The sequence below is a fragment of the Marmota flaviventris genome, chromosome 4 (assembly GCF_047511675.1).
Source record: "Marmota flaviventris isolate mMarFla1 chromosome 4, mMarFla1.hap1, whole genome shotgun sequence".
Lineage (NCBI taxonomy): Eukaryota > Metazoa > Chordata > Mammalia > Rodentia > Sciuridae > Marmota > Marmota flaviventris.
This window is the reverse complement of record NC_092501.1, coordinates 14,809,127-14,834,982: the sequence shown is the minus strand read 5'-3', so window position 1 is coordinate 14,834,982 and position 25,856 is coordinate 14,809,127. Positions and strand designations below refer to the sequence as shown.

Sequence of the window (25,856 nt, the reverse complement as noted above, 5' to 3'; positions counted from 1 at the left end):
GCCTAGCACACCACAAATCTCCTTGCAGTGGTGTGGGAGCAAAAGAGATTCCTTCCTTGGATTTGTCTTTTTCTTTTTTAACCTACAATTGTTTTGAAGACTGTCATTTCTGTTGTCTGATTATAAAGACGGTGTGTAGTTTTGGTGAAGTTTTCTTTTAAAAATTCTTATTTTTTCTTTTCCTTTGGAGGACATTGGGAGACCGCATAGGTAGCTTCTATGGTTTTCAGTTATCAAAATGTTTTATCCTATTTCTTTATCACACTAAAATGGAATTATTATACAGAAGGAGTTGTGCAAGCTGGTAATCCTAGAGACTTGGGAGTCTGAGGCAAGGGGATTGCACATTTGAATTCAGCCTCGGTTATTTTAGCAAGACTCTCAGCATCTTAGTGAGACTCTATCTTAAAATTGATAAGGACTGGAAAAGTATCTCAGTGATAAAGCTTCCCTGAGTTCAATCCCTAGTACCAAAGCAAAAAAAAAAAAAAAACAAAAAAAAAACTACAATAAAAACAAACAAGAGAAAAAGCCTGGAATTTTAAAGAGATTAATTTTCCAATTACTTGTTATTTTGTAGGACTGTAGTTTACTTTATTATATTGTTTATTTGTACTCTAGTAGCTTTTCTTGCAGATATTTTAAAGGATTTTCTTAAAGTTACATAGCAATAAGTAGGGTTGTTGGGTTTTTTTTTTTTTTCCTTTCCAAGTCATGCATTTTACTTTTGTTCTTATTGCACTGGCTAGAAACCGTAGTAAAACATGGGACAGAATTAGTGAGGGTGGACTTCAGGTGTAAATAGAAAGCATTTAGCCTTTACTTTTATGTATGATGTTATATATAATTTATATTTTAATGTTATGTATAAAATATATAAATTTACATATATATATATAAAATCAGGTAACAGAAAAAAGAAGAGATATGAATTTTTACTCTTATATTTTAAATAGTTACTATTACCAGTGCTCTTTATATTTTTGTATGACATTGAAGGGATCTCTATGGTCTCTTGGTATCTCTTATAGAGGTCCTGTAATATTTCTTGAGAGGTGGACCTCCTCACAGTGAATTCTCTTGCTGCTGTCAAGATTTTCTCCCTGACTTTCATCATTTTTATTATAATGCATCTGTTTGTGAATCTTTTGTGTTTATCCTGTTTAGAATTTGTTAATCTTCTTGGATATGTAGATTCGTGTTGTTTATTGAATTTGAGGAGTTGTAGAGATTATTTCTTCAAGTAATTTTGGCATCTTTTCTGTCTTCACTCCCAAAGCCCCCTGTTGGTGCACCTAATGATGTTATGCATTCTTAGCTCTGTTAATCCATCTTCATTTTTTTTTCTCTCTGTATTTCAGATTATAATCTATATTGATCCATCTTTAAGTTTGCTAATTCTTTCTTCTACCTGTTTAGATATGTGGTTAAGTATGTCTAGTGTATTTTTAAAAAATTTTAGTTATTGTACTTTTCAACTTTATAATTTTCTTGTTTAATAATTTCTATGTATTTTTTCATATTCTTTATTTGATGACATTATATTTATGCCTTACTTTATTTCTTTAAACATGTTTAAAATTTTTATCTTTAATTATTGTAAATATTTTTATTATCTTCTATTCTCTCTTTTACTTCTGTGGTTGGAATGGCATTTTTCAGTTTTATTATTCATTCCTTTTTACTCCTGATTCTTCTTTATGGTCTGTTGTAGTTTTTCATTGTGAGATTTAACTCAGTAAGTGGTGTTTTTCTTGATAGATATTGGCAAACCAAGGTTGGGAGGTCAAATCTGGTCCTCTGTCTAATTTTGTTGTTTTTGTACTATAGAGAGTGGCAGAGATGAGTATTTATGACAGAGTCTATATGGCTTGCAAAACCTAAAATATTTACTATCTATTTCTTTACAAAAAAAGGTTTTAGTCCAGGACACATTTATGTGTCCTGAGCTGTGGAATTGTCTTAACCGGCCATTTCCACCTTTTTCCTAAGGCCTATGAGAAATTTCTTCTTGCAAAGAAGATTTTATATTGAGGTTTGATTTTAGAGCTCCTTTACTGTGGATTTCCACCCAACACATAATGTGTCCCATGGGCTTTAAGTTTTTAACAAGTGTCTTTTTGCTTTCATGCACATACTTCAGTAGACTTCAGGTTCTTTTCTGCTTTTTTGGTTCATGATGTGTTTTAGTACTTTTTTTCACACATAGGGGCTGCAGTTCATGGCTTCACTTTATGAACATGTTCGGTTTAGCTCCAATCCTTGAGTATGCCAGCAGTGACATCTCCTGGCCTTGCTGGATTTAAAGCCCATGCTTCCTGTTGCTTGTTTAAGCTTTACTATTCTTGATTTAAATTCCTGCTTCATTTTTAGCACCTGATAATTCTCATTTCTTTTAAGGTAGCCTATGTTGAAAATGCTGTTGGGTAAATCTTTACCTTGAATTTATGTGTATACATTTTTTAAATTTATTGAGAATGTCAAGAAGATATTTTTTAAAGTTGCACATCTGTTTTAGAGGGTAAACATTTTCCCAAACTGTGTACTTTATTTGCATATCATATGCTGAATTTGTCATTATGTTTTATTTTGATATTTTTCTGTTTGTGTATCCATAAATGAGAAGCCATCTGGGATGGTTTTAAAATTTAAACAAAATAGAATTGATGACTTCTCTTCAGTTTTATTTGTGTTTCACAGGTTGGTATTAGAACCTGTAAAGTAAAAATGTATTCTGCAAGAACTATTAGGTATTCATCCAACATTCTAGAAGGGAAGGTTGAATAGTATTGTATCGGGTTATTTATTTAGGTACAGGGGGTTGAACCTAGGAGTGCATAACCACTGAGCCACATCCTCAGCACTTTTTAATATTTTATTAGAGACAGGGTCTCAGTTGCTTAGGGCCTTGTTGAGTTGCTGAGGCTGGCTTCAAACCTGAAATCCTACTGCCTCAGCCTCCCCAGCTACTGGTATTACAACCAGTATGCAACCCTACCTCTTACTAGTGTAAGAGGTATCATGGGTTACTCTTGTCTAATTTTGTTTGTCTGTCACCCTACCCAAATTCCTATTGTTGTTGGCAAATTTTATTATTATTAGTGATAATCTATGAGGAAAATGTTAGATGTTGGGAGTTAAATTCATCCCCCTTATTCATAGTTAAAGGAGTTTGTTTTTTTTCCTGATGATTTCTTCATGTGGACAGAAATTTCATAAAGTACTTACCGTACTCCATTCTTTATTTTGGATCTTTAAGTACATGTAGTGGGCTCTCAATAAATTTTGTTTTCTACTGAGTAAATTAATTAGTAATAAATTTTTTATGAAGCAGTAACTTAATCTTTTAAGCATAACACTAAAAACAAAAGCTTTTAATAATATCATTGTTCTTATAAAAATTATATAAATTTCTTTTTGAAAACTGTTGATGTAGAAACATCTTACTAGAATAAGGTAACCATCATTGACTTTTTCAAAGGCATATTTCTACATTCAAAAATAAAACTATTCTAAAAGTAATATTTTTTGTATCATTGTTATGTAACATTTTCATTTGATACTAAATTTTCTCTTAATTATTTCATAATGCATTTTATATTATAACAAGGGAAAATGTTTATGAGGGTGACATGATGTTGATTGGGCAGATAATTTCCAAACTAAGTTAATATAGTGCCCCAAATATGTTTTAAGAATATATATTTTTATGTATCAACTTTTATTCAATCTGAAATTTTTGGATTCTGTTGTTATATCAATGTTCAAACAGACTAAGTCTCATTTATGAAGACAACAAAAAGAGCTTATAAATCCTATGCTGTTTAATTCAAATTCAAATAGAATTTTAGTAAACACAAGCTTTAAAACTTTTCTAGCCTCAAAAAGATACCATTTGTGCAAATTAACTTAAAAGTGATTTTTTTGTTCATTTTAGTACTAATTTATTTTCTTGAAGAATCTATTATTGTATAATTTTCTGTTTGTTTTATTCTTTTCAACTGTAAATGTAATTAAGATGCATTTAACATCCTTTATAAAGCTATATTATTTAGTTTGTGTTTTTGTGACTTACTAGAAAGCATTCATAAGGACTTTTAAGGAAAATGTTAAAAACATTACCTCCTTAGTTATAATTTTTATGTTGCATATTATGTCTGCATTTTATAGAAGATAAGGTAAAATTTCTGCATAGAATCCATTGTTTATATTGTCTTGTTAATATTTGCGAGGCACAGGTGTTATGCATTTAAAAAAACTTGGAAAATGACCATTGGAGTTTGCTGGGATTCAGATTTTTAAAATAAATTCCTGTCTTTTTAGCTATTAAGCTAGCTCTCGTTATATAGATATTTGTAATACTTTTACTATTTTTCTTTAGCTTGCCAGTGTAATGGACACAGCACTTGCATCAATAACAATGTGTGTGAACACTGTAAAAATCTCACCACAGGAAAACAGTGTCAAGACTGCATGCCGGGTTATTATGGAGATCCAACCAATGGAGGACAGTGCACAGGTACATATTTTTCATGTATTTTTATGAATGAAAAGAACATTGAGAAAGAGTTGCCCCTTGTGGTGATTCTATGTATCACTAAAGAATAATTCTTTATTCAGTTTCAGTATTTCTGGAGGGTAATATAGATTTGTCACGGACTTTGGGAACTATAAAAATTCTGTGATAAGCTTGCTTTAAAGATAATTTTTACTTCAAAATATGAATTCATATTCATTATAGGAAATTTATCAAATGCAGATAAATAAAATTACCTATAATCTCAGTATTCAAAAACTATCATTGCTGATGTGTTTGTTTTAATAGTAGATTATTGTCTTGACTTTTGAAATAAAAATCAATTAAAGGTTATAGATATATGCCTCATATCAGGTAAGACTTATTTTTGGACAGGGTGATAGTATAGCATAGCATAACATTTAAGGGGAAGGGTTTGGAATCAATCCTGGACTGAAATTCAAGTCTGTCACTGTTTCAGTGTATGACCTTGAATAATTAACCTCTCAGTGCTTCATTCACCTCACATGTAAAAGGGATATGATGATAATTCACTGGATTGTCATAAAGCTCAAATGAGACCATATGGAATACAGATCTTGGGAATTTTAGCACATGAAAATAATAGTGTAAATATTAGCTAAAATTGTTACTTTTTTTTTCAGTAAACCCTAATTTCTTCCATTCTCTCCTGCTTCCTGTTTGCTTCTTTTGCTTTCTTTATGGCCTTTCTTTTAAATTTTGTTTTAAACTGAAATTTTATTGTAAGCCTTTCTCTCTAGATTGGACCTTGCCATTTAAAAAAAAAATTTGAACTAATCTAAGTGGAGATAGCATATATAGTGTCTAGAGAAAAGACCTCAGTTGTTGGCAGTGAAAAGCAGTCTTCAGGAGGGACTACAGCCTGGTCTAGATAAGTTTATAACACTAGCTTTAAAAATATGGATGTCTGGACCACTCCCTAAAACTATTAAATCAGTATCTGGGTTGAGGTTATAGGGTGAATCTTGGGCCTTGGTTCTTTTTCAAAGTTTCCCAAGTGACTGTTGCTTGCACTCTGGGTTGAGACACCCTAGTGGGTGATGAACTGACTTAGCTTTTGAGTTAATAAAATTGCTCAGATTTGGTGGAGGGGAGTTTTGTGACATGTAATATTCTGGCCTGTCTGAAGCACTGATATTGGTTTGGCTGACATTAGCATTTTCTATGTTCTAGGCACTGTACTAATGACTTTATGTTGGCTACATCATATTAGCTTTACAAGAAATTGTATGGCTAGTGTTATTTTATCCCTGTTTTACATAAGAACACAAATGCACAAATAAGTAACATGTCTGATTCTTAGGCCTTGCTATCACCTCAATGTAGTTACTACATTAATGGGTACAGGGAAGGTCCAGAAGCTCTTAGACAAAAGCCATAGCTTAGTGCTATGTCCAGTGGATACACAAGGTACTGTCATTGTGGGCACCGTGGAATCCATGAGATTTAGTCATGATCTACTGCAGTCATAGTATTTTGTTATTTATGTGTATCAACTTAAAAGTCCAAGGATTTGGATATATCCTCTTTTCTGCTACTGAAATTTCTATAGCTAAGAATTTTTACTAGAAGATAAGTATATTTCAGATAGATGGTTTATATATAGTAATATATTATTTTCACCATTTTAATAAAAATATAATATGAGATGTCTTAATTCACATTATAATTTATATCTATAGATGCTCATGTATTTAATAAATAGTTGTGTATGTTTTACTTTTATAAAAATGATTTCATATATACTTTCCAAGTTGTTTTAAGGCTTATGTCCATTAAGGTTTTGTGCTATACTTTACCTAATATATTTATTTTTTAAATTTATATATGACAGTGGAATGCATTACAATTCTTACTATATATATAGAGCACAATTTTTCATATCTCTGGTTGTAAATATAATATATTCACACCAATTTGTGTCTTCATACCTTTACTTTGGATAATGATGTCCATTACATTCCACCATAATTTCTAACCCCATGTCCCTTTCCTTTCCTTCTCATTCCTCTGCCCTATCTAGAGTTTGTCTATTCCTCCCGTGCTCCCTCTTTCTATCCCAATAGGGATCAGCCTCCTTGTATCAAAGAAAACATTCAGCATTTATTTTTGGGGGGATTGGCTAACTTCACTTAGCATTAGCTTCTCTAACTCCATCCATTTACCTGCAAATGCCATGATTTTATTATCTTCTATTGCTGAGTAATATTCCATTAGTATATATGCCACATTTTTTAATCCATTCATCTATTGAAGGGTATCTAGGTTGGCTCCACAATTTATCTATTGTGAATTGTGCTGCTATAAACATTGATGTGGCTGTATCCCTGTAATATGCTGTTTTTAAGTCTTTTGAGTATAGACTGAGGAGAGGGATAGCTGGGTCAAATGGTGGTTCCATTCCTAATTTTCCAAGGAATCTCCATACTGCTTTCCATATTGGCTGCATCAATTTGCAGTCCCACCAGCAGTATATGAGTGTACCTTTTTCTCCACATCCTCGCCAACACTTATTGTTGTTTGTTTTCATAATAGCTGCCATTCTGACTAGAGTGATGATGAAATCTTAAGAGTGGTTTTGATTTGCATTTCTGTAATTGCTAGTGATGATGAACATTTTTTCATGTATTTGTTGATCGATTGTACATCACCTTCTGAGAAGTGTCTCTTAAGGTCTTTGGACCATTTATTGATTGGGTTATTTAATTTTTTGGTGTTCAGCTTTTTGAGTTCTTTATATACCCTAGTGATTACTGCTCTATCTGATATGTGAGGGGTAAAGATTTGCTCCTAAGATGTAGGCTCTCTATTCACCTCACAGATTGTTTCTTTTGCTGAGAAAAAACCTTTTTGTTTGAGTCCACCCCATTTATTGATTCTTGATTTTAATACTTGTGCACAGGAGTCTTAATAAGGAAGTTGGGGCCTAATTCAACATGATGGAGATTAGTGCCTACTTTTTTTTCCTATTAGACACAGGGTCTCTGGTTGTATTCCTAAACCCTTCATCCATTTTGAGTTGAGTTTTGTGTATGATGAGAGATAGGGGTTTAATTTAATTTTGTTGCATATGGATTTCCAGTTTTCCCAGCACCATTTGTTGAAGAGGCTATCTTTTCTCCAATGCATATTCTTGGCACCTTTGTCTAATATAAGATAATTGTAGTTTAGAGGGTTAGTCTCCATGTCCTGTATTCTGTACCATTGGTCTACCAGTCTGTTTTGGTGCCAGTACCATGTTACTTTTGTTACTGTTGCTCTGTAGTACAGTTTAAGGTCTGGTATAGAGATGCCACCTGCTTCACTCTTCCTGCTAGGGATTGCTTTAGCTATTCTGGGTCTCTTATTTTTCCAGATGAATTTCATGATTGCTTTTTTCTATTTCTATGAGGAATGTCAATTGAATTTTTATCAGAATTGCATTAAATCTGTATAGTGCTTTTGGAAGTATGGTCATTTTGATAATATTAATTCTGCCTATCCAAGAGCAAGGTAGATCTTTCCATTTTATAAGGTCTTCTTTGATTTCTTTCTTTACGTTTCTGTAATTTTCATTATATACATCTTTCACCTCTTTTGTAAAGTTGATTCCCAAGTATTTTATTGTTTTTGAGGCTATTGAGAATGGGTTAGTTTTCCTCATTTCTCTTTCAGATGATTTGTCACTGATATATAGAAATGCCTTTGATTTATGGGCATTGATTTTATATCCTGCTACTTTGCTGAATTCATTTACTAGTTCTAGAAGTTTTCTGGTGGAAATTTTAGGGTCTTCCAGGTATAGAATCATATCATCAACAAATAGTGCCAATTTGAGTTCTTCTTTTCCTATGTGTGTCCCTTTAATTTCTTTCGTCTAATTGTTATGACCAGTGTTTCAAGAAGTCTATTAAATAGAAGTGGGGAAAGAGGGCATCCCTGTCTTGTTCCAGTTTTTAGAGGGAATGTCTTCAATTTTTCTCCATTTAGACTGATGTTGCCCTGGGGCTTAACATAGATAGCCTTTATGGTGTTGAGATATGTTTCTCTTATCCCTAGTTTTTCTAGTGTCTTGAACATAAAGGGGAGATGTATTTTGTCAAATACTTTTTCTGCATCTATTGAGATGATCATATAATTCTTATCTTTAAGTCTACTGATGTGGTGAATTACATTTATTAATTTCCATATGTTGAACCAACCTTGCATCCCTGGGATGAATCCCACTTGATCATGGTGCATGATATTTTTGATATGTTTTTGTATTCGATTTGCCAGAATTTTATTGAGAATTTTTGCATCTATGTTCATTAGAGATATTGGTCTGAAGTTTTTTCTTTGATGTGTATTTGCCTGGTTTTGGAATCAGAGTGATATTGGCCTCATAGAATGAGTTTGTAAGGGCTCTTTTGCTATTTTGTGAAATAAATTGGTTAACATTGGTATTAGTTCTTCTTTAAAGGTCTTGTAGAACTCGGCTGTGTATCCATCTGGTCCTAGGCTTTTCTTGATTGGTAGATTTTTGATGGCATCTGCTATCTTGTCACTTGAAATTGATGAGTTTAAATTATATATATCATCCTGATTCAATTTAGGCAAATTCTATGACTCCAGAAATTTGTTGATGCCTTCAATATCTTCTATTTTATTGGAATACAGGTTTTTAAAATAATTTGTAATTATCTTCTATATTTCTGTAGTGTCTGTTGTGATATTTCCTTTTTCATCACATATGTTAATGATTTTTCTCTCTCCTTTGTTAGCTTGGCTAAGTGTCTGTCAATTTTATTTATTTTTTTCAAAGAATCAAGTTTTTGTTCTGTCATTTTTTTCAGTTGTTTCTTTTGTTTCAATTTCATTGATTTCAGCTCTGACTTCAATTATTTCTTGTCTTCTGCTGCTTTTGGTGTTGATTTGTTCTTCTTTTTCTAGGGCTTTGAGATGTAGGGTTAAGTCACTTATTTGTTGACTTTTTCTTCTTTTAAGGAATGAACTCCATGTGATGACCTTTCCTCTTAGAACTGCTTTCATAGTGTCTCAGAGATTTTGATATGTTGTATCTGTGTTCTCCTTCACCTCTAAAAACTTTTAAATCTCCTCCTTGATGTCTTCTGTAACCCATTATTCATTAAGTAGCACATTATTTGGTCTCCAGTTTTTGGACTGGATTTTATTTCTTATTTTATCATTGATTTCTAATTTTATTTTATTATGATCTGATAGAATGCAGGGTAGTATCTCTACTTTTTTGTATTTGTTAAGAGTTGCTTTGTGGCATAGTATATGGTGTATTTTAGAGAAGGATCCATGTGCTGCTGAGAAGAAAGTATATTCCCTCTTTGAAGGTTGGAATATCCTATATATGTCAGTTAAGACTAAGTTATTGATTGTATTATTGAGTTCTAGAGTTTCTTTGTTCAGCTTTTGTTTGGAAGATCTATCTAGTGATGAAAGAGGTGTGTTAAAGTCACCCAAAATTATTGTGTTGTGGTCTATTTGACACTTGAACTTGAGAAGAGTTTGTTTGATGAACATAACTGCTCTGTTGTTTGGGGCATATATATTCGTAATTGTTAATTCTTGTTGGTGTACGGTTCCCTTGAGCAGTATGTAGTGTCCTTTTTTATCCTTTTTGATTGACTTTAGTTTGAAGTCTACTTTATTTGATATGAGGATGGAAACCCCTGCTTGCTTCTGCAGTCCACGTGAGTGGTATGATTTTCCCTACTCTTCACCTTCAGTCTGTGAATTTCTTTTTCTGTGATATTAGTCTCTTGGAGGCAGCATATTTTTAGGTCTTTTTTTTTTTTTTTGATCCAATCTGCTAGTCTGTGTCTTTGATTTGTGAGTTTAGGCAATTAACATTCAGGGTTATTATTGAGACATGATTTGTTTTCCCAGCCATTTTTGTTTACTTTTGGTATTTAACATGATTTGGTTTCTTCTCTAATTAGATATTTTTTTAGTGTAATCCCTCCCTCTATTCATTTCCCTGGCCCATGTATTGATTGGGTTATTTGTTTTTTTGGTGTTAATTTTTTTTATTTCTTTATATGTTCTAGAGATTAGTGCTCTTTCTGATGTGCGTGTGGTAAAAATTTGCACCCATTCTGTAGGCTCTCTATTCACCTCACTGATTGTTTCTTTTGCTGAGAAGAAGCTTTTTCATTTGAATCCATCCCATTTATTGATTCTTGATTTTATTTATTACTTTATAGGAGTCTTATTAAGGAAGTTGAGCCCTAATCTGACACATGATGAAGATTTGGGCCTACTCTTTCTTCTGTTAGTTGCTGGGTCTCTGGAATAACTCCTAGGTCTTTGATCCACTTTGAGTTGAGTTTTGTGCATGATGAGAGATAGGGTATTAATTTCATTTTGCTGCTTATGGATTTCCAGATTTCCCAGCACCACTTGTTGAAGTGGCTATCTTTTCTCCAATATATGTTTTGGCACCTTTGTCTAATATGAGATAACTGTTTATGTGAGTTTGTCTCTGTGTCCTCTATTCTGTACCATTAGTCTATAAGTGTATTTTTGTGTGAATTACCATGCTGTTTTTGTTACTATTGCTCTGCAGAACTTTTGGAGCCCATTGTTTTCCTTGGATGGAGTTGATGTAGGACAGATGAGCCTGGACACCAAGGAATTAGCAAAAAGCAGGTTTATTTTAGCTGCAGTGGTCCAAAGGGGCTAATTCATAAAAATCTCTGGACCCTAAGGATGAAAATTCTTTGAAGTTTATATCCATTGGAGTTTACATTGAAGAAGTACTTTTTGTTTTGTTTTCTTAGACTATACAGAGGTTTTCAGAAGTTTTTACCATGAAATGCAGAAATAGTAATTTTTTCTTATCGTATCAAGCTTATGGGAAAACTTAGTTTTTACAAGAAAGAGCAACTGAGCCCTTATAGGAAATAGGAAGCTTCAGATCACATTGAACTCTCTGCAGAACTTTTTGCTTATATCCAGTTGATAAGAACAATTATGGTGAGAGTCTTTGGAGAAGCTTAATTATGACTCTTCTATTGTAGGGGAGCCACTACAGAGTATCCCTTGAACTTCAGATACTCTATACCCTAATATTTTTTTTTTTTTAATTTTTAGTGTTCATCTTTTTAAACTCTATTTACTCTTTTTGTTTTCATAAAAGGGATTTCAAAAATGAGGAGAATTAGACTATGAAAACTTTGATACTGACATTGTCAAGTATTTAAGAGTGACTTTACTGGGATATTAAAAGATTTTTTTTTCTGCTGAATACTTTTGAAAGAACTGCCTGTGGTCCTATGTCCATAAACCTACTAGAGACAAATCATTGAACTTTTAAGTGTTCCCTTGTTCCCTGGCCCCCCTGTCCCGCCCCACCCCAAATATTCCCTTCAATAAGGTGTTTCTTCCTAATATTTATTTGCACAAAGTCTGTTTCCCCCCTTCAATTCTGATAAACTTTTATTCCAAGTATTGATATTTTGACATGATTTTTAGGTGATTAGATCTGATAGTCCAGACCATTTTCCATAATATTCCATGTATTCACAATTTTTAGGATTTTGGTCATGTGTGATAGGATGTTTTCCTAACATAAAATCTTTGATTTACAAGTGTTCATATGAAATGTGTCTTGTTGCATTGTTTCTTTTCACTAACAATTTCACTAATATGCCTTTAATGGAATTTCGAAAACAATATTTTTAGGTCTATAAGTAGAATATTTGCCTAATTTTGGCCAGATTGAAACCAGCATTTGTTTTTAATTTTAATTTATGTGATACTTAATTATCTTATGTGTATTCTTGACATTTTGTGTTACAAGAATTTTGCACTATTTGATTCTTTAAAAAGTGATTTAAGATACTATAATTTAGCTTAGCTGTATAAATCAGTATATACTAACCTAAAATGGTTGAATAATTTCTACTGGCTTGAAATGACAGGACTTGGGTGAAAATTAAAAGATAAATTTATTGGTTTGGCATCCTTTTCATATTCTAAAACATAAGGCATTTATTTAGTACACTATAGAAGATCGGAGGTTAACCTAAGAAACTCTAAGCATACATTTGATTTTTTTATTATTTAAAAAATAAAATGGGGGCTGGGGATGTGGCTCAAGCAGTAGCATGCTCGCCTGGCATGCGTGCTGCCCGGGTTCGATCCTCAGCACCACATACAAACAAAGATGTTGTGTCCGCCGATAACTAAAAAATAAATATTAAAAAAATTCTCTCTCTCTCTCTTTAAAAAAAATAAAATGAAGCTAATTATCCATTTGGCCACATACTTTTGCCTTTCTCAAATAATGCACAAGACTAATTAGTGATGGTAGAGAAGTTAATAATATATTAGAAATGCCTAGAGCAGGTGTAGGCAAGCATTAGCATAAATATTTTCTGTAAATCTTTCATAAGATTTAAAATCCCCCTTAAGATATTATTTAAGAAGAAAGGCCTGTTCTTTTAAAAGTCCATTTTTATATACTATCAGACATGGGTGCAAATATTTACTTTTCTTTTAGTGTCATATATCTATATCTTTTATCTTGCTTTTTCTGTACTGTCCAATCTGTTGATTTTATAATAATAGTCTATATTTTTAGGTTATAATGGAAATATATAACAATTAATTGTATACTTAGTAGACAGTACAGACTATTTTATTAGGCACTTTTTAACATTTTCAACTTCCTGTTTCATATTTCTCTAAAGGTTTACTACTGCTCCAATTAATTAGTTAAAAATGGCATTCAGTTACATATTTATTTAAAAACACTTCCACCTTTTCAGGCTAAATTTCAACAATATCTGTGATCCTGTATTCCTGACCTCAATGCTCCATCTCAACACAATTCTGGCTGTACATTGTCCATGACATCCATTCTCTGCTTGTAGCTTGCTGTCTATATTAGTTGAGGTCTCCATTATCCCTCCTCTTCTGTTGCTTATGGATATTACAGATTATTTGTCATGGTTTGGGTTCTCATTAAACATTTATTAAATTATTGTATAAATGCTCTTACTACATATAATCCCTACATTTGTAATCCTTCTTTATACTTCCTTTATAGGAAAAGGCATAATTTTTTTTCCTAAAACCATTCAAATAATTTTATTATCATCACTTATATCTCCAGTTACCTGCAGTTATCTTTAAAATAAATTAAAAACTTCTCAAGTAACTTTTCTAGTTTTATATCCTACCATTTTTTTTCATTTTTTAACCACTCTTTATTTATTGTTATTTATTTTTTTTGTAGATCACAATTAAGACACTAACAGTTTTCTTGTGTGCCAAGCTTGTATTTAAAAATCACTAATATTTATTAATAATTTATTTATGTCAGATATAATGGTAAGATCTTTGCCTAATGGTTTTATGTAATACTAGGCATCTTATAAAGTAGACAATTATTGTACCCATTTCACAGATGAATGAAATAACGATATAGGCTTATATTTCGTTTGAAATGTTAAATCAGCAAATGCTGGAAGCAGAATTCTGTTCTTGAACTGTTTGATTCTAATAGTGCTCCAAATCAGTATGCTTTTACATCTTTTTTAATTGCACATAAGATTAGTACTCAATTCTCACCCATTTTAAAGCAACGACTTTGCGCTGCTGTATATATACTTAAGTCTATTGTTACTTTAGCTTGAACTGTTGTAACAGTCTCCAAACAGATAACCCTTTCTTTCTTTTAATTGATCTTTATTTTGCTTTTAGGACATTCACAACACCATAGAGCTTTGCACCACCTATCTGACCACTTTTTTTGTGTAAACCTAGCTCTTTTACTCCTTTAACTCCACTTTGCTTCTCTCTGTCCAGTGTTGTGCCTTTGAACTCAATTACTCATTTTTTAAATCTCAGCTGAGAAGAAATTTCTGCCTGAAAACTTGTCATAGCATCATCCTTATTTCAGGAAATTTGTACCTCTTTCATGTTAGCCATCAGTGCTCTTACCTGCTTTTCATTTATTTTGTCTTTCTAAGCAGGCTGAGGACTTTTTGGAAAAAAAAAACTATGTGTTTTTGTATTTTTTAGGTGTTATTTTTGTATCCTCATTACCTAGGTAGTACTAGTATGCTTGGTTCATAGTTAACACTTTGATATATTAACATGACTAATAAAAAATTATTTTTGTGTCATCTGTTTTACTCATTTGCATATGGCCTAAAAAATAATAATTCAGCCTAGCTAGACCTATTCAAATTTTAGCTAATATTTTCACCTTGGAGAAAAAGGTAAAAAGTATTTGTAATTTTTTTATTGCTTATTTTTTCTGCTTTCCCCCCTCCCCGACTTTTCAATAGTAGATGCAACAGGAAAGCAATATTGGTTCTAATGTGTATGTTATATTTGCTCTGAATGAGGATTTTTTAAAAATTTGTTCTAATTATTTATACATGACATCAGAATGCATTTCGATTCATTGTACACAAATGGAGCACAGCTTTTCATTTCTCTGGTTGTACATAATGCAGAGTCACACCATTCGTGCAATCATACATGTCCCTTGGGCAATGATGTCCATTTCATTTCACCATCTTTCCTATCTCCCCTCCTCTCTCCCTCCCCTTTGCCCAATCCACAGTTCCTCCATTCTTCCCATGCTCCTCCCCATATGGATCAGCATCCACTTATTAGAGAAAACATTTGGCCTTTGTTTTCCTGGGATTGGCTTACTTCTTTTAGCATGATATTCTCCAACCCTACCCATTTACCTGCAAGTGCCATAATTTTATTCTCTTTTAATACTGAATAATATTCCATTGTGTATATATACCACAGTTTCTTTATCCATTCATCTGTTGAAGGACATCTAGGTTGGGTCCATAGTTGAGCTACCAGGAGATGAGCTGCTATAAACATCCATGTGGCTGCTTCACTATAGTATGCTGATTTTAAGTCTTTTGGTATAGAAGGAGGAGTGGGATAGCTTGATCAAATGGTGGTTCCAGTCCAAGTTTTCTAAGGAATCTTCATACTACTTTCCAAAGTAGTTGCACCAATTTGCAGTCCCACCAGCAATGTATGAGTTTGCCTCTCTCTATCTACATCCTTGCCAGCACCTATTGTTGCTTATATTCTTGATAACTGCCTTCTGACTTGAGTGAGATGAAATCTTAATAGCTTTGATTTGCATTTCTCTAATTACTAGAGATGTTGAACTTTTAAAAATATATTTGTTAATCAGTTGTATATCTTCTGAGAAGCAGTCTGTTCAGTTTTTTAGCCCATTTATTGATTAGGTTATTTGTTTTTTTGATGTTAAGTTTTTTGAGTTCTTTATATGTCCTGGAAATTAGTGCTCTGTCTGATGTGTGTGTGGTAAATATTTTTTCCTACTCTATGGGCTCTCTCTTCACATTATTGTTTCTTTTACTGAGAAGAAGCTTTATGGTTTGAATCCATCCCATTTATTGATTCTTGTTTTTATTTCTTACATTTTAGGAGTCTTGTTAAGGAAGTCAGGACCTAATCCTACATGATGAAGATTTGGGAATACTTTTTCTTGCTGTTAGGCAGAGGAACTCTGAATTGAGTTTTGTGCATGGTGAGAGACAGGGGATTAATTTCATTTTGCTGCATATGGATTTCCAGTTTTCCCAGCACCATTTGTTGAATAGGGAATCTTTTCTCCAGTGAATGTTTTTGGTGCCTTTGTCTAGTATGAGATAACTATATTTATGTGAGTTTGTCTCTGTGTCTTCTATTCTGTACCATTGGTCTATACATACGTTTTGCAGTGCCAATACCATGCTGTTTTTTTGTTACTGTAGCTCTGTAGTATAGTTTAGGGTCTGGTATTGTGATGCTTCCTACCTTACTCTTTTTGTTAATGATTGCTTTGGGGTATTCTGGGTCTTATTTTTCCAAATGAATTTCATAATTGCTTTTTCCATTTCTGTGAGGAATGTCGTGAGGATTGGTTTTAATCATTATTAATAACTTTGTATGGTGAACTTTTTACTCTTACTCAGCAATAATCCAATATTTTATGCATAAATTGTTTACTGATGAATAATAGAGAAGTTGTATAAAGTTCAAATAAGGAATATGTAATTTACTTAATTATCTTCAGTTTCTAGTTTTTCTAGTGTAGATAAATAGAATCATGATATCTGACTTCTCAAACCTTAACAAGCTACATTTTGCCTCACTAACGTAATTATTTCTGTGTTCATTTTAATAGAATGTGTTTTCAGAGTAGGGTCGAAGAGCATGAGAAGAAGATTAACATTAAACAGGGATGAGAGATGGGAGGGAAAGTGAGAGAGAAGGGAAATTGCATGGAAATGGAAGGAGACCCTCAGAGTTATACAAAAGTACATACAAGAGGAAGTGAGGGGAAAGGGAAAAATAATACAAGGGGGACAGATGAATGACAGTAGAGGGGGCAGAGAGAGAAGAGGGGAGGGGAGAGGAGGGGAGGGGGGATAGTAGAGGATAGGAAAGGCAGCAGAACACAACAGACACTAGTATGGCAATATGTAAATCAATGGATGTGTAACTGATGTGATTCTGCAATCTGTATATGGGGTAAAAATGGGAGCTCATAACCCACTTGAATCAAAGTGTGAAATATGATATATCAAGAACTATGTAATGTTTTGAACAACCAACAATAAAAAATTAAAAAAAAAAAAAAAAAAAGAACAGAGATAACAGATGGTGCTTCCTGAGCTTGGGGAATGGATTGTCCAGGGAGGGAGGAAGAGCAGCATTGGTCTCTCATTTTCTTTTTAAAAATCTGAAATCTGATATTGTAGGCTTCCTTTTTGTTTATTTACTTTCTCACCTTTGTGAGGCATTTTTTGCAAGGGCTTACACGAGGATCCATTTCCAATTCCGAACAGCATGCCACTTTCCTGACTGCAGAAGTAACCACCAATTAGAACAAGGTACTGAAATTTATCCCAAGTCAAGATTTCTGCTTTCTGCTACTCTTTCTGAGACCCTTATTTAAAAACAAAAATTGGGGATCAGAGATTAAAACTGCTTCAAGCTTTCTGTGACATCCAAACGGAGGATCTTTTAAGGAACCAGGTAGTAATTGCTGGACCATGGTGAAACTTTGCTTAAAAAAAAAAAAATGAGCCAGAATATTCAGACACTAGACTTTGGATATGGCTCCAAATCAGTTTATGGTTGTTGAAGTCAGTTGGTTTGTGTCCCACATGCTATGCTTTTCCAAAAATACTCCTCAATAAAGAGTTTGAAATGACACCAATTCATTTCGGTGTTTAATATGAGTTAGGTTCATTTGATATACATATGAAAAGTTGTAAAATTCATATATGTTCTAAATAGTATGTTAAGAGAACAATCAGATATGTGTAAAATTACTATTGAGAAGTTTTATTTTTAAAATGGAAAAATAGTACAGTTATTCAATAAAAAGGGACTGGTTAGTTATGGGATTATTGTTTCATAGATAATTGTGTTTCCATGAAACTAAATAAATGAATTTCAATGATGAGGGCCAATAAACACAATTTATTACTGAGTAAATTAGGCTAAAAATTATTTGATCTGAAGTGTGACAAAATATATTTCAACACATCTTTAAAAATAGACCAGATCTATATGTGCAAAAATCTTGAGAATGTTCACTCTGAACAATTAGACAATTCCTCAGCTTTGCCATGTTTTGTTTTGTTTTTTTAATCAAAGATCTTTAAATGTTTTGGACCCTCAGTGGAAACTCTCTCAACTCCCAATACTCTTTCACTTAGAGACGTCTTGCTTCTTCCTAAGATGCATGCTTAGATTTCATCACCAGCCTCTACCTGGTGAAGTTCCCTGTTAGTACCTTGGCACCCTGTACCTTACTCATCCTACCCATTATTGTCACTACATTTTGACTGTTATTTCACTTAGCCATGAGATTATTAAGCTCTTTGAAGATATGCCCCATATCAATCATGTTTAAATCTATGGTACGCATGCACTGACAAATGGTTTGTATATTTAAAAAATTTATGAAAAGAGTAAATAAATCGTTTCATTTTATTGTAAAAAAAAAAAATAGAATGTGTTTTCGTTTTTCCTTTTATTTGGGGATGGTGGTACCAGGGATTGAATTAAGGGGCGCTCAACCACCAAGCCACATTTCCCAGCCTTTTTTGTATTTTATTTAGAGACAGGGCCCAGCAGAATTATTTAGCACCTTGCTGTTGTTGAGGCTGGCCTTAACATTCTATCCTATTGTCCCAGCCTCCCAAGCCACTGGGATTGCAGGCATATGCCACTGTGCCCAGCCAGAATGTGTTTTTATATTATATGTGATCAGCCAACTTAAAAGTATCTAATACTTTACTATAGCATATAATTTTTATTTTATAAGCACATTTTGTGTATTATTCTAGCTGTCAACATCTAATTCCTTCAGATTCAAAGCTGTACTGTACTATATGGTTCATTATTTATAACAGAGGTATTGGGCTCTCTCTTCATGCTCTTAATTGTTTCCATGCTGTGCAAAAGTTTTTTAATTTGATGCCATTTCACTTATTGTTTGTTAGTTTTATTTTATGTGCTTTAGGAGTCTGGTTAAGAAGTTGTGACTGTGCTAATATCTTGGAGTGTTGAGCCCATATTGTCTTTTAGAAGTTGTGGAGTTTCTGGTCTAGTTCCTATGTCTTCGATCCAGTTTGAGTTAACTTGTGTTCAGAGTATAAATAGGGATCAAGTTTCATCCTTCCACATGTAGACATCCAGTTTTTGCAGCACCATTTTCAAAAAAGCTATATTTTCTTCAATATAGATTTTGGCACCTTTGTCAAATATCAGATTACTGCATTTATGTGGGTTTGTTTCTGTGTCTTCTATTCTATTGATCTTTATGTCTCTTTTGATGCTAATACCATATATTGTTTTTGTTACTATTGCTCTGAAGTGTCATTTGAGGTCTGGTACTGTGATGCCCCCGCATTGCTGTTCTTGATTAGAATTGTTTTGGGTATTCTGGTTCTCTTATTCTTCCAAATGAATTTTATAGCTGCTTTTTTCTAGTTCTGTGAAGAATGTCATTAGTGTTTTGGTGGAGATTGTATTGAATCTGTATATCACTTTTAGAGTAGTATCCTCATTTTGCCAATATTAATTCTGCCTATCCAAGAAGGTGGGAGTTGTTTCATCTTCTAATTCTTCTTCAATTTCTTTTAGCATTAAATAGTTTTCATTGTAGAGGTCTTTCACCTCCTTTGTTAGATTAATTCTGAAGGGTTTTTTTGGGGGGAGAGTTGGGGGGTTAGTTAATGGGATAGTTTTCCTAATTTCTTTTTCAACAGATTCATTATTGAAGTATGAGAAAGGTTCTAATTTCTGTATTTTGATATGATATACTGGTAGTTTACTGAATTTGTTTATCAGCTCTAGAGGTCTTGTAGTGGAGTTTTTTGGGTCTTCTAAATATAGAATCATATCATCAGCAAACAGAGATAACTTGATTTCTTATCATCCTATTTGTATCCCTTTAATTTCCTTCTCTTGCCTGATTGCTCTGACTAGAGTTTTAAAAACTATATTGAATAGGAATGGTGAGAGTGGACATCCTTGTCTCTTTCCTGTTTTTAGAAGAATGCTGTTTTTATCTGTTTATTATGATGTTGTCCTTGGATTTGTTATAAATAGCCCTTACATTGTTGAGGTAAGTTCCTTCTACCTCTGTTTTAAACATGAATGGGTGTTGGAATTTGTTAAATTCTTTTTCTGCATGTTTTGAGATAATCATGTGATTTATGATTATTTTAATCTTAATTCATTTTATGTGGTGAATTAAATTTATTGATTTATTTTTGTTGTGGGGCAGGGCACTCAGAAAACACACCAAGTCCCAGTTTTGTCCAAATTAGAGTCTTTATTCTGACCAGCCAGGACTGCTTCATACAGGACCAAGTTGTCTTTGCAGAAAACAGCCTCAGGCTTCAACGTTTTTGGGTATTTTTTTTGTAGTTGGACACAATACCTTTATTTTATTTTATTTATTTTATTTATTTTATATGTACTGAGGATGGAACCCAGGGCCTCGCTCATGCTAGGCAAGAACTCTACAGCTGAGCCACAACCCCAGCCCCAACATTTTAGGGTATTTAAAGGTAAAACCACATCTGGGTTGACCTAGCTGCAAGCAAGCAGAGGTACAGAAGGTGAATTGAGCAGTTAGCGAAACAATGCAATGGGTACATTGGTATTTCCCACGGGACTTTTCAGGTTGCCACAATAGCAAGCAAGCAGAAGGGAAGTGGGTCAAAATGACCCTAGTTGAGTACAAGTTAGAGAATGGTTACTAATGTCTAGACAATCAATCTCTGACAGGGTACTTTGCCCAAGAAAAATGGGGACTAAAGAGAACAATTTTACATTGTATAAGAATTGCCATTTGTGTTGCCAAGTATGTTATGCTAGGTAACTATTAATGGGTACAGAGGCAGGGCTTTCTCACGGGAGAAACATTTCTTACATGATATGGAATCTCAAGGTAAATGGAGTCTGTTTGGTCATTGCCCTTATAGCCTGGCCCATAATAGTTTGTGTTGACCAACTTTGCATGTCTGGGATGAAGCACACTTAATCATAGTGCACTGTCTTTTTAATGTGTTTTGCCAATGTTTTATTAAGAATAAATTTATCAAGGGTATTGGCCTGGAATTTTCTTTCTTTGATGTGTCTTTCTGGTTGGTATTAGGGTGATACTGGCTTCATAGAATAAATTGTGCAGTGCTCTCTTCTTTTTATTTTTATTTTTATTTCATTGAATAATTTTGAGAAGTATGGGCATTTGGTTCAGTAGAACTCAGCTGAGAATACATCTCAGTCCTGAGCTTTTCTTTACTGAAAAGCATTTAATATCTGCTTCACTTTCATTATTTGATACTGGTCTATTTATATTTTCTATATTTGGGTAGGTCATCTGTCTTTCTGAATTTTTTCAATATCTTTGAGATTTTCTAGGTATTGGAATTTAAATTTTCAAAATAGTTTCTAATGATCCTCTGATTTCAGTAGAGTTTGTGGTGATATTTCCTATCCGTCTCTAATTTTGTTAATTCTTTCTTTTTGGTTAGTTAACTTAGGGCTTATTAAATCCAAAGACAAACTCAGTTTCATTGATCTTTGGATATATATATATTTTTAAATTCTCTATTACATTTATTTCAGCTCTGCTTTTAATTATTTCTGGTTTTCTACCAATTTTGATATTAGTTCATTGTTTTTCAAGGGACTTCAGGTGTAATGTTAGATTATTTATTTTGGCATCTTTCTATTTTTTTAATGTAGGATTTCAGTAGTATAAACTTACCCTAGTACTGTCTTCATCCTGTCCCAGAGATTTTGGTATGTTGTATCAGTATTCTCATTTGTTTCTGTGAATGTTTTTATTTCTCTGATTTCTTCTGCTATCCATTCCTCACTGAAAAGTATATTGTTGGGGCTGTGGTTGTAGCTCAGTGGTGGAGCGCTTGCCTAGCATATGTGAAGCACTGGGTTTGATTCTCAGCACCACATATAAATAAATAAAAATAAAGTTTATTAACAACTAAAAAAAGAATATTAAAAAGTATATTATTTACTCTCTAGGTGTTAGAGTGGTTTCTGATTTTTATCTAGTTTATTTATAATTTCATTTCATTATGATTTTATAAGGCACAAGAAATTATCTCTATTTTTTTTGTATTTTCATATATTTGCTTTGTGCCCTAAAAAAATCTATTTTGGAGAATGTTCCATGTGCTGATGAGAACTAAGTTGATGCAATTGTCAGTGGATGAAATATTCTACAGATGTCTGTCAGGACCATTTGAGAAATGATATATTTTTTTTAGTTTTGAAGATTTTTTAGTTTGTTTATGTCTGGATGATTTATCTAGGTGAGAGGGGTGTGTTTTTATACTATTGTGATCTGTTTGATTCTTTGTATTGTGAATGGTTTGTTTTATGTGTGTAGATGCATGGTTTGGGGCATAAATATTTATTTTATCTTGTTGTTGGATAATTCACTTCATGTGTATGAAGTGAACTTCTTTGTATTTCCTGATTAACTTTGGTGTGAGGTCCACTTTGATATGAGAAAAGCCACTTTGCTTGCTTTTGGCAAACATTTGCATGGCATATTGTTTCACCTTCAGTTTGTGGATATCTTTGTTTGCAAGGTAAGTCTTGTGCAAACAGTATTGTGTTGGGTCTTGTTTTTTGATCCAGTCCAGCAATCTGTGTCTTTTGATTGAAGAATTTGACCATTTGCACTTTGATAATATAGAAAAATTATTTTTATTTCCTGTTATTTTGATTTATTTCTAATGTTTAATTCAGTCTTCATTCTCCTTTAACATACTATTCTTTTAGTGAAATTCATCTCTATGCTGGTTTTCATTTCTTCTTCATGAAATATTTCACTGAATATGTCCTTTAGTGCATTTGTAGTGGTTATGGTCCTTTTACTTTCTACTTGTCATGGAAGGTTTTTATTTATATTTTAATTCTGAAGGATAACTTTGTTGGATATAGTACTCTTGGTTGGCACCTATTTTCTTTTAGGGATTGGTGTATATTATTGTTCTTATTCCTGGCTTTTAGGGTCTGGATTGATAAATCACTTAAAATATGAATTGGAACTGGGTTTGTGGCTCAGTGGTAGAGCACTTGCCTGGCATATGTGAGATCCTCGGTTCGATTCACAGCACCACATATAAATAAACAAATAAAGTGAAAAATCCATGGGCAACTAAAAATATTTTTTTAAAAAATATGAATTGGTTAGGCTGGAATTGTAGCTCAGTGGTTGAGCACTTTTCTGCCACATATGAGGCACTGGGTTTGATTCTCAGCACCACATAAAAATAAACAAATAAAATAAAGAAAAATAAAAATCTGAATTGGTTTCCCTCTAAATGGGACCTGCTCTTTTTTTCTAAAGGGTTTTAAAATTGTATCCTTATTCTATATTTTAGGCATTTTCATTATAATGTGTCTTGGAGAAGATCTTTTTTGATGGTGCCTTTTGGGAGTTCTCTATGTGTCTTATATTTAGATTTTCAACTTGTTCCAAAGATTTGGAAAATTTTCTAATATTATTTCATTGAAAAGATATTGCATTCCTTTATTTTCTACTTCGGAGCCTTTTTCTACCCAGTTATTCTTAAATATGACATCTCGATGTTATTCCAGATTTATTGAATATTCTGGTCATGGTTTCTTAACATCTTTTCTTTATTATCTACTTTATTTTCAAGATTATATACTTTAAAAAATTTAAAAAAAGATTATCTACTTTGTCTTCAAAGCCTGAAAAATATGTATCTTCAAAATGGTCTCATCTATTGGTGATGTTTTCCATTGAATTTTTAATTTGAATGAAAGTCTTTCATTTCTAGGTTTTCTGTTTGATTCATTTTTAGACTGTTTCTTTATTGAAATGATGAACATGAAATATTCATGTTCTAAAGTTTCTCTCTAATTTTATTCATTTTCTTTTAGCTTTTTGAATATTTTAACTGTGAATGTTCTAAATTCTTTCTCTCACATTTCCTCTACTGTGGTGTCAGTGGAGTTAATTGTTGAAGTGTTGTGGGTAATTTGGGGTGGTTTATTCTCTTACTTTATCTTACTGTTTGTGTATTTTCCTACTTATTGGGGTGATTATTGTTTATTCTTTAATGCAAGGGACTATTTGTTGGGCTTCTTTCTTTTATGAGGCCTGGGCTGGGCTAATATCCAGGTGTTGATACTTTAACTTCAATGTGTGTCCTCTGTTGTTCCCATTATCAATTTCACTTTGAGAGAATACACTGAACCCTATTTTCTATAATCACTTCAGAGCAAAGCCAGGTACTGTTCAACCTTAGAGGGGGAAAACTTTGTTGATACTGTTCTTCACAGTTCCTCTAATTCAGGTATAAACTTGTAGTCAAATTGTGGAATAATTTGTAAAATTAGTCATTAAATATAGTAAAATTGCTATAATATTACATAGGGATGAAAATGGGAGGAGAGAAACATTGGAAGAAAGAAGAAAGAAAGAAAATAGAAAAGATAGAAAAGAATAATTCACACCATGATAAAAGAATAAAAAGATGGGTGGGGGGTTATTTTAGGGAGTAGCAAGTAAAGGAAGAGGGCAAAGAGTGGGTAAGAGGAGCTAGGATAAGCATGAGCTAGGAAATGAAGATGGAGAGAATGATTCCTAATAATGCTTTAAAGCATTACAAAAAATACAATCAAGTGGCTTGTGGGCAAGTGTTGGCTATTAGGGTAACAACTGTCAAATCATTATAAACAGTGTCATGTATGATCAAAGTTGAATAGAGCTATTTGGAGTAAACCATGCCAAGGTGAAGAAAAGTCTTGCTGAGTCTTGGTTTGGATTTCATCAGAATTTGAGATTTTTAGAGGGTGTCCATCACTCTTTGGTTTTGTATCTCTCAGAGGTGCTGAGGTATTGGAGCCACTCGCCTAGTTGCCAAGGACCTCCCATCAACCCATTCTCTTTGTCAACCCAGGGGCCAGAGGCTGAGTGCAGTGTTGTCTCTGTTGACTATTTTTTTGTGTGTCTGTGTGTAGGAGTTCAGGATGCATGTCTCTGGGCTGTTTCACTGATTGCTGTAGGTCACTGGTGCACTCATTCCTCTCCACAGGATCCTTTTCAAACTGGCATAGAGCCTGGTGACTGTCTGCAAGCATGGGACTTGTGGTTGTGGATTTTCCATGGATGGTCTATGGTGCAGAATCATTCTCTCTGACCCACAAAGTCATTCAGGCATTGTCCCTACTGTTGGATAAAAAGACTCAGCTGGTTTGCCTGAGTTCTATCTTTCCAAAGTCACAAGCTGCAGGGACAGTTGCCCCTCTGCTGACTAGGATTGTAGCCCATGCCTTACCCATGTCCAAACATCTGACACCTATGGCCACCAGTTCAATTACTATTCCTTTCTGCTGCTAGGGGTGCAAATTGCTTCCCAGCTTGGATCTGATATCTCATATCCTGCTACTGTGAACAGTGGGTATCTGCTGTATTTCTCTCTGCTTACGCTTTTGTGGAGATTGTGCAAGGCAAGGGGTTAAGCTTCCCAGGGCAGATCTGCTTTACCCCATTCCCCTTGTCTATAGTGAGGAGAGGAGCTTTCACCAAGAAGAGACCCCTCTGCAATCCATCTTTCCAGATGGATTATTGAGATATCCCTTTGAAGGGGGTACACCCTTTAATTTAATTTGCCCACTGCAGAGGTATGCCCTCTGGTTTAAATTTTGCTTTCTGGAGGTGGGAGGATGCTGTGTTGGTTTAATTTCCTCTAAGGCAGCTGGTATGCTGTAGGCT

General features: G+C 33.4%; 1 protein-coding gene across 1 annotated transcript in view; it reads left to right on the top strand.

Annotated features, from left to right (window-relative positions):
• Atrnl1 (attractin like 1) overlaps positions 1-25,856 on the top strand; it is a 716,444-nt gene that overhangs the window by 185,409 nt on the left and 505,179 nt on the right. Inside the window, exon 19 of the mRNA XM_027930106.2 lies at positions 4,382-4,519. Coding sequence (XP_027785907.2) covers positions 4,382-4,519 — 138 coding nt within the window. The remainder of the gene's footprint in view (positions 1-4,381; positions 4,520-25,856) is intronic.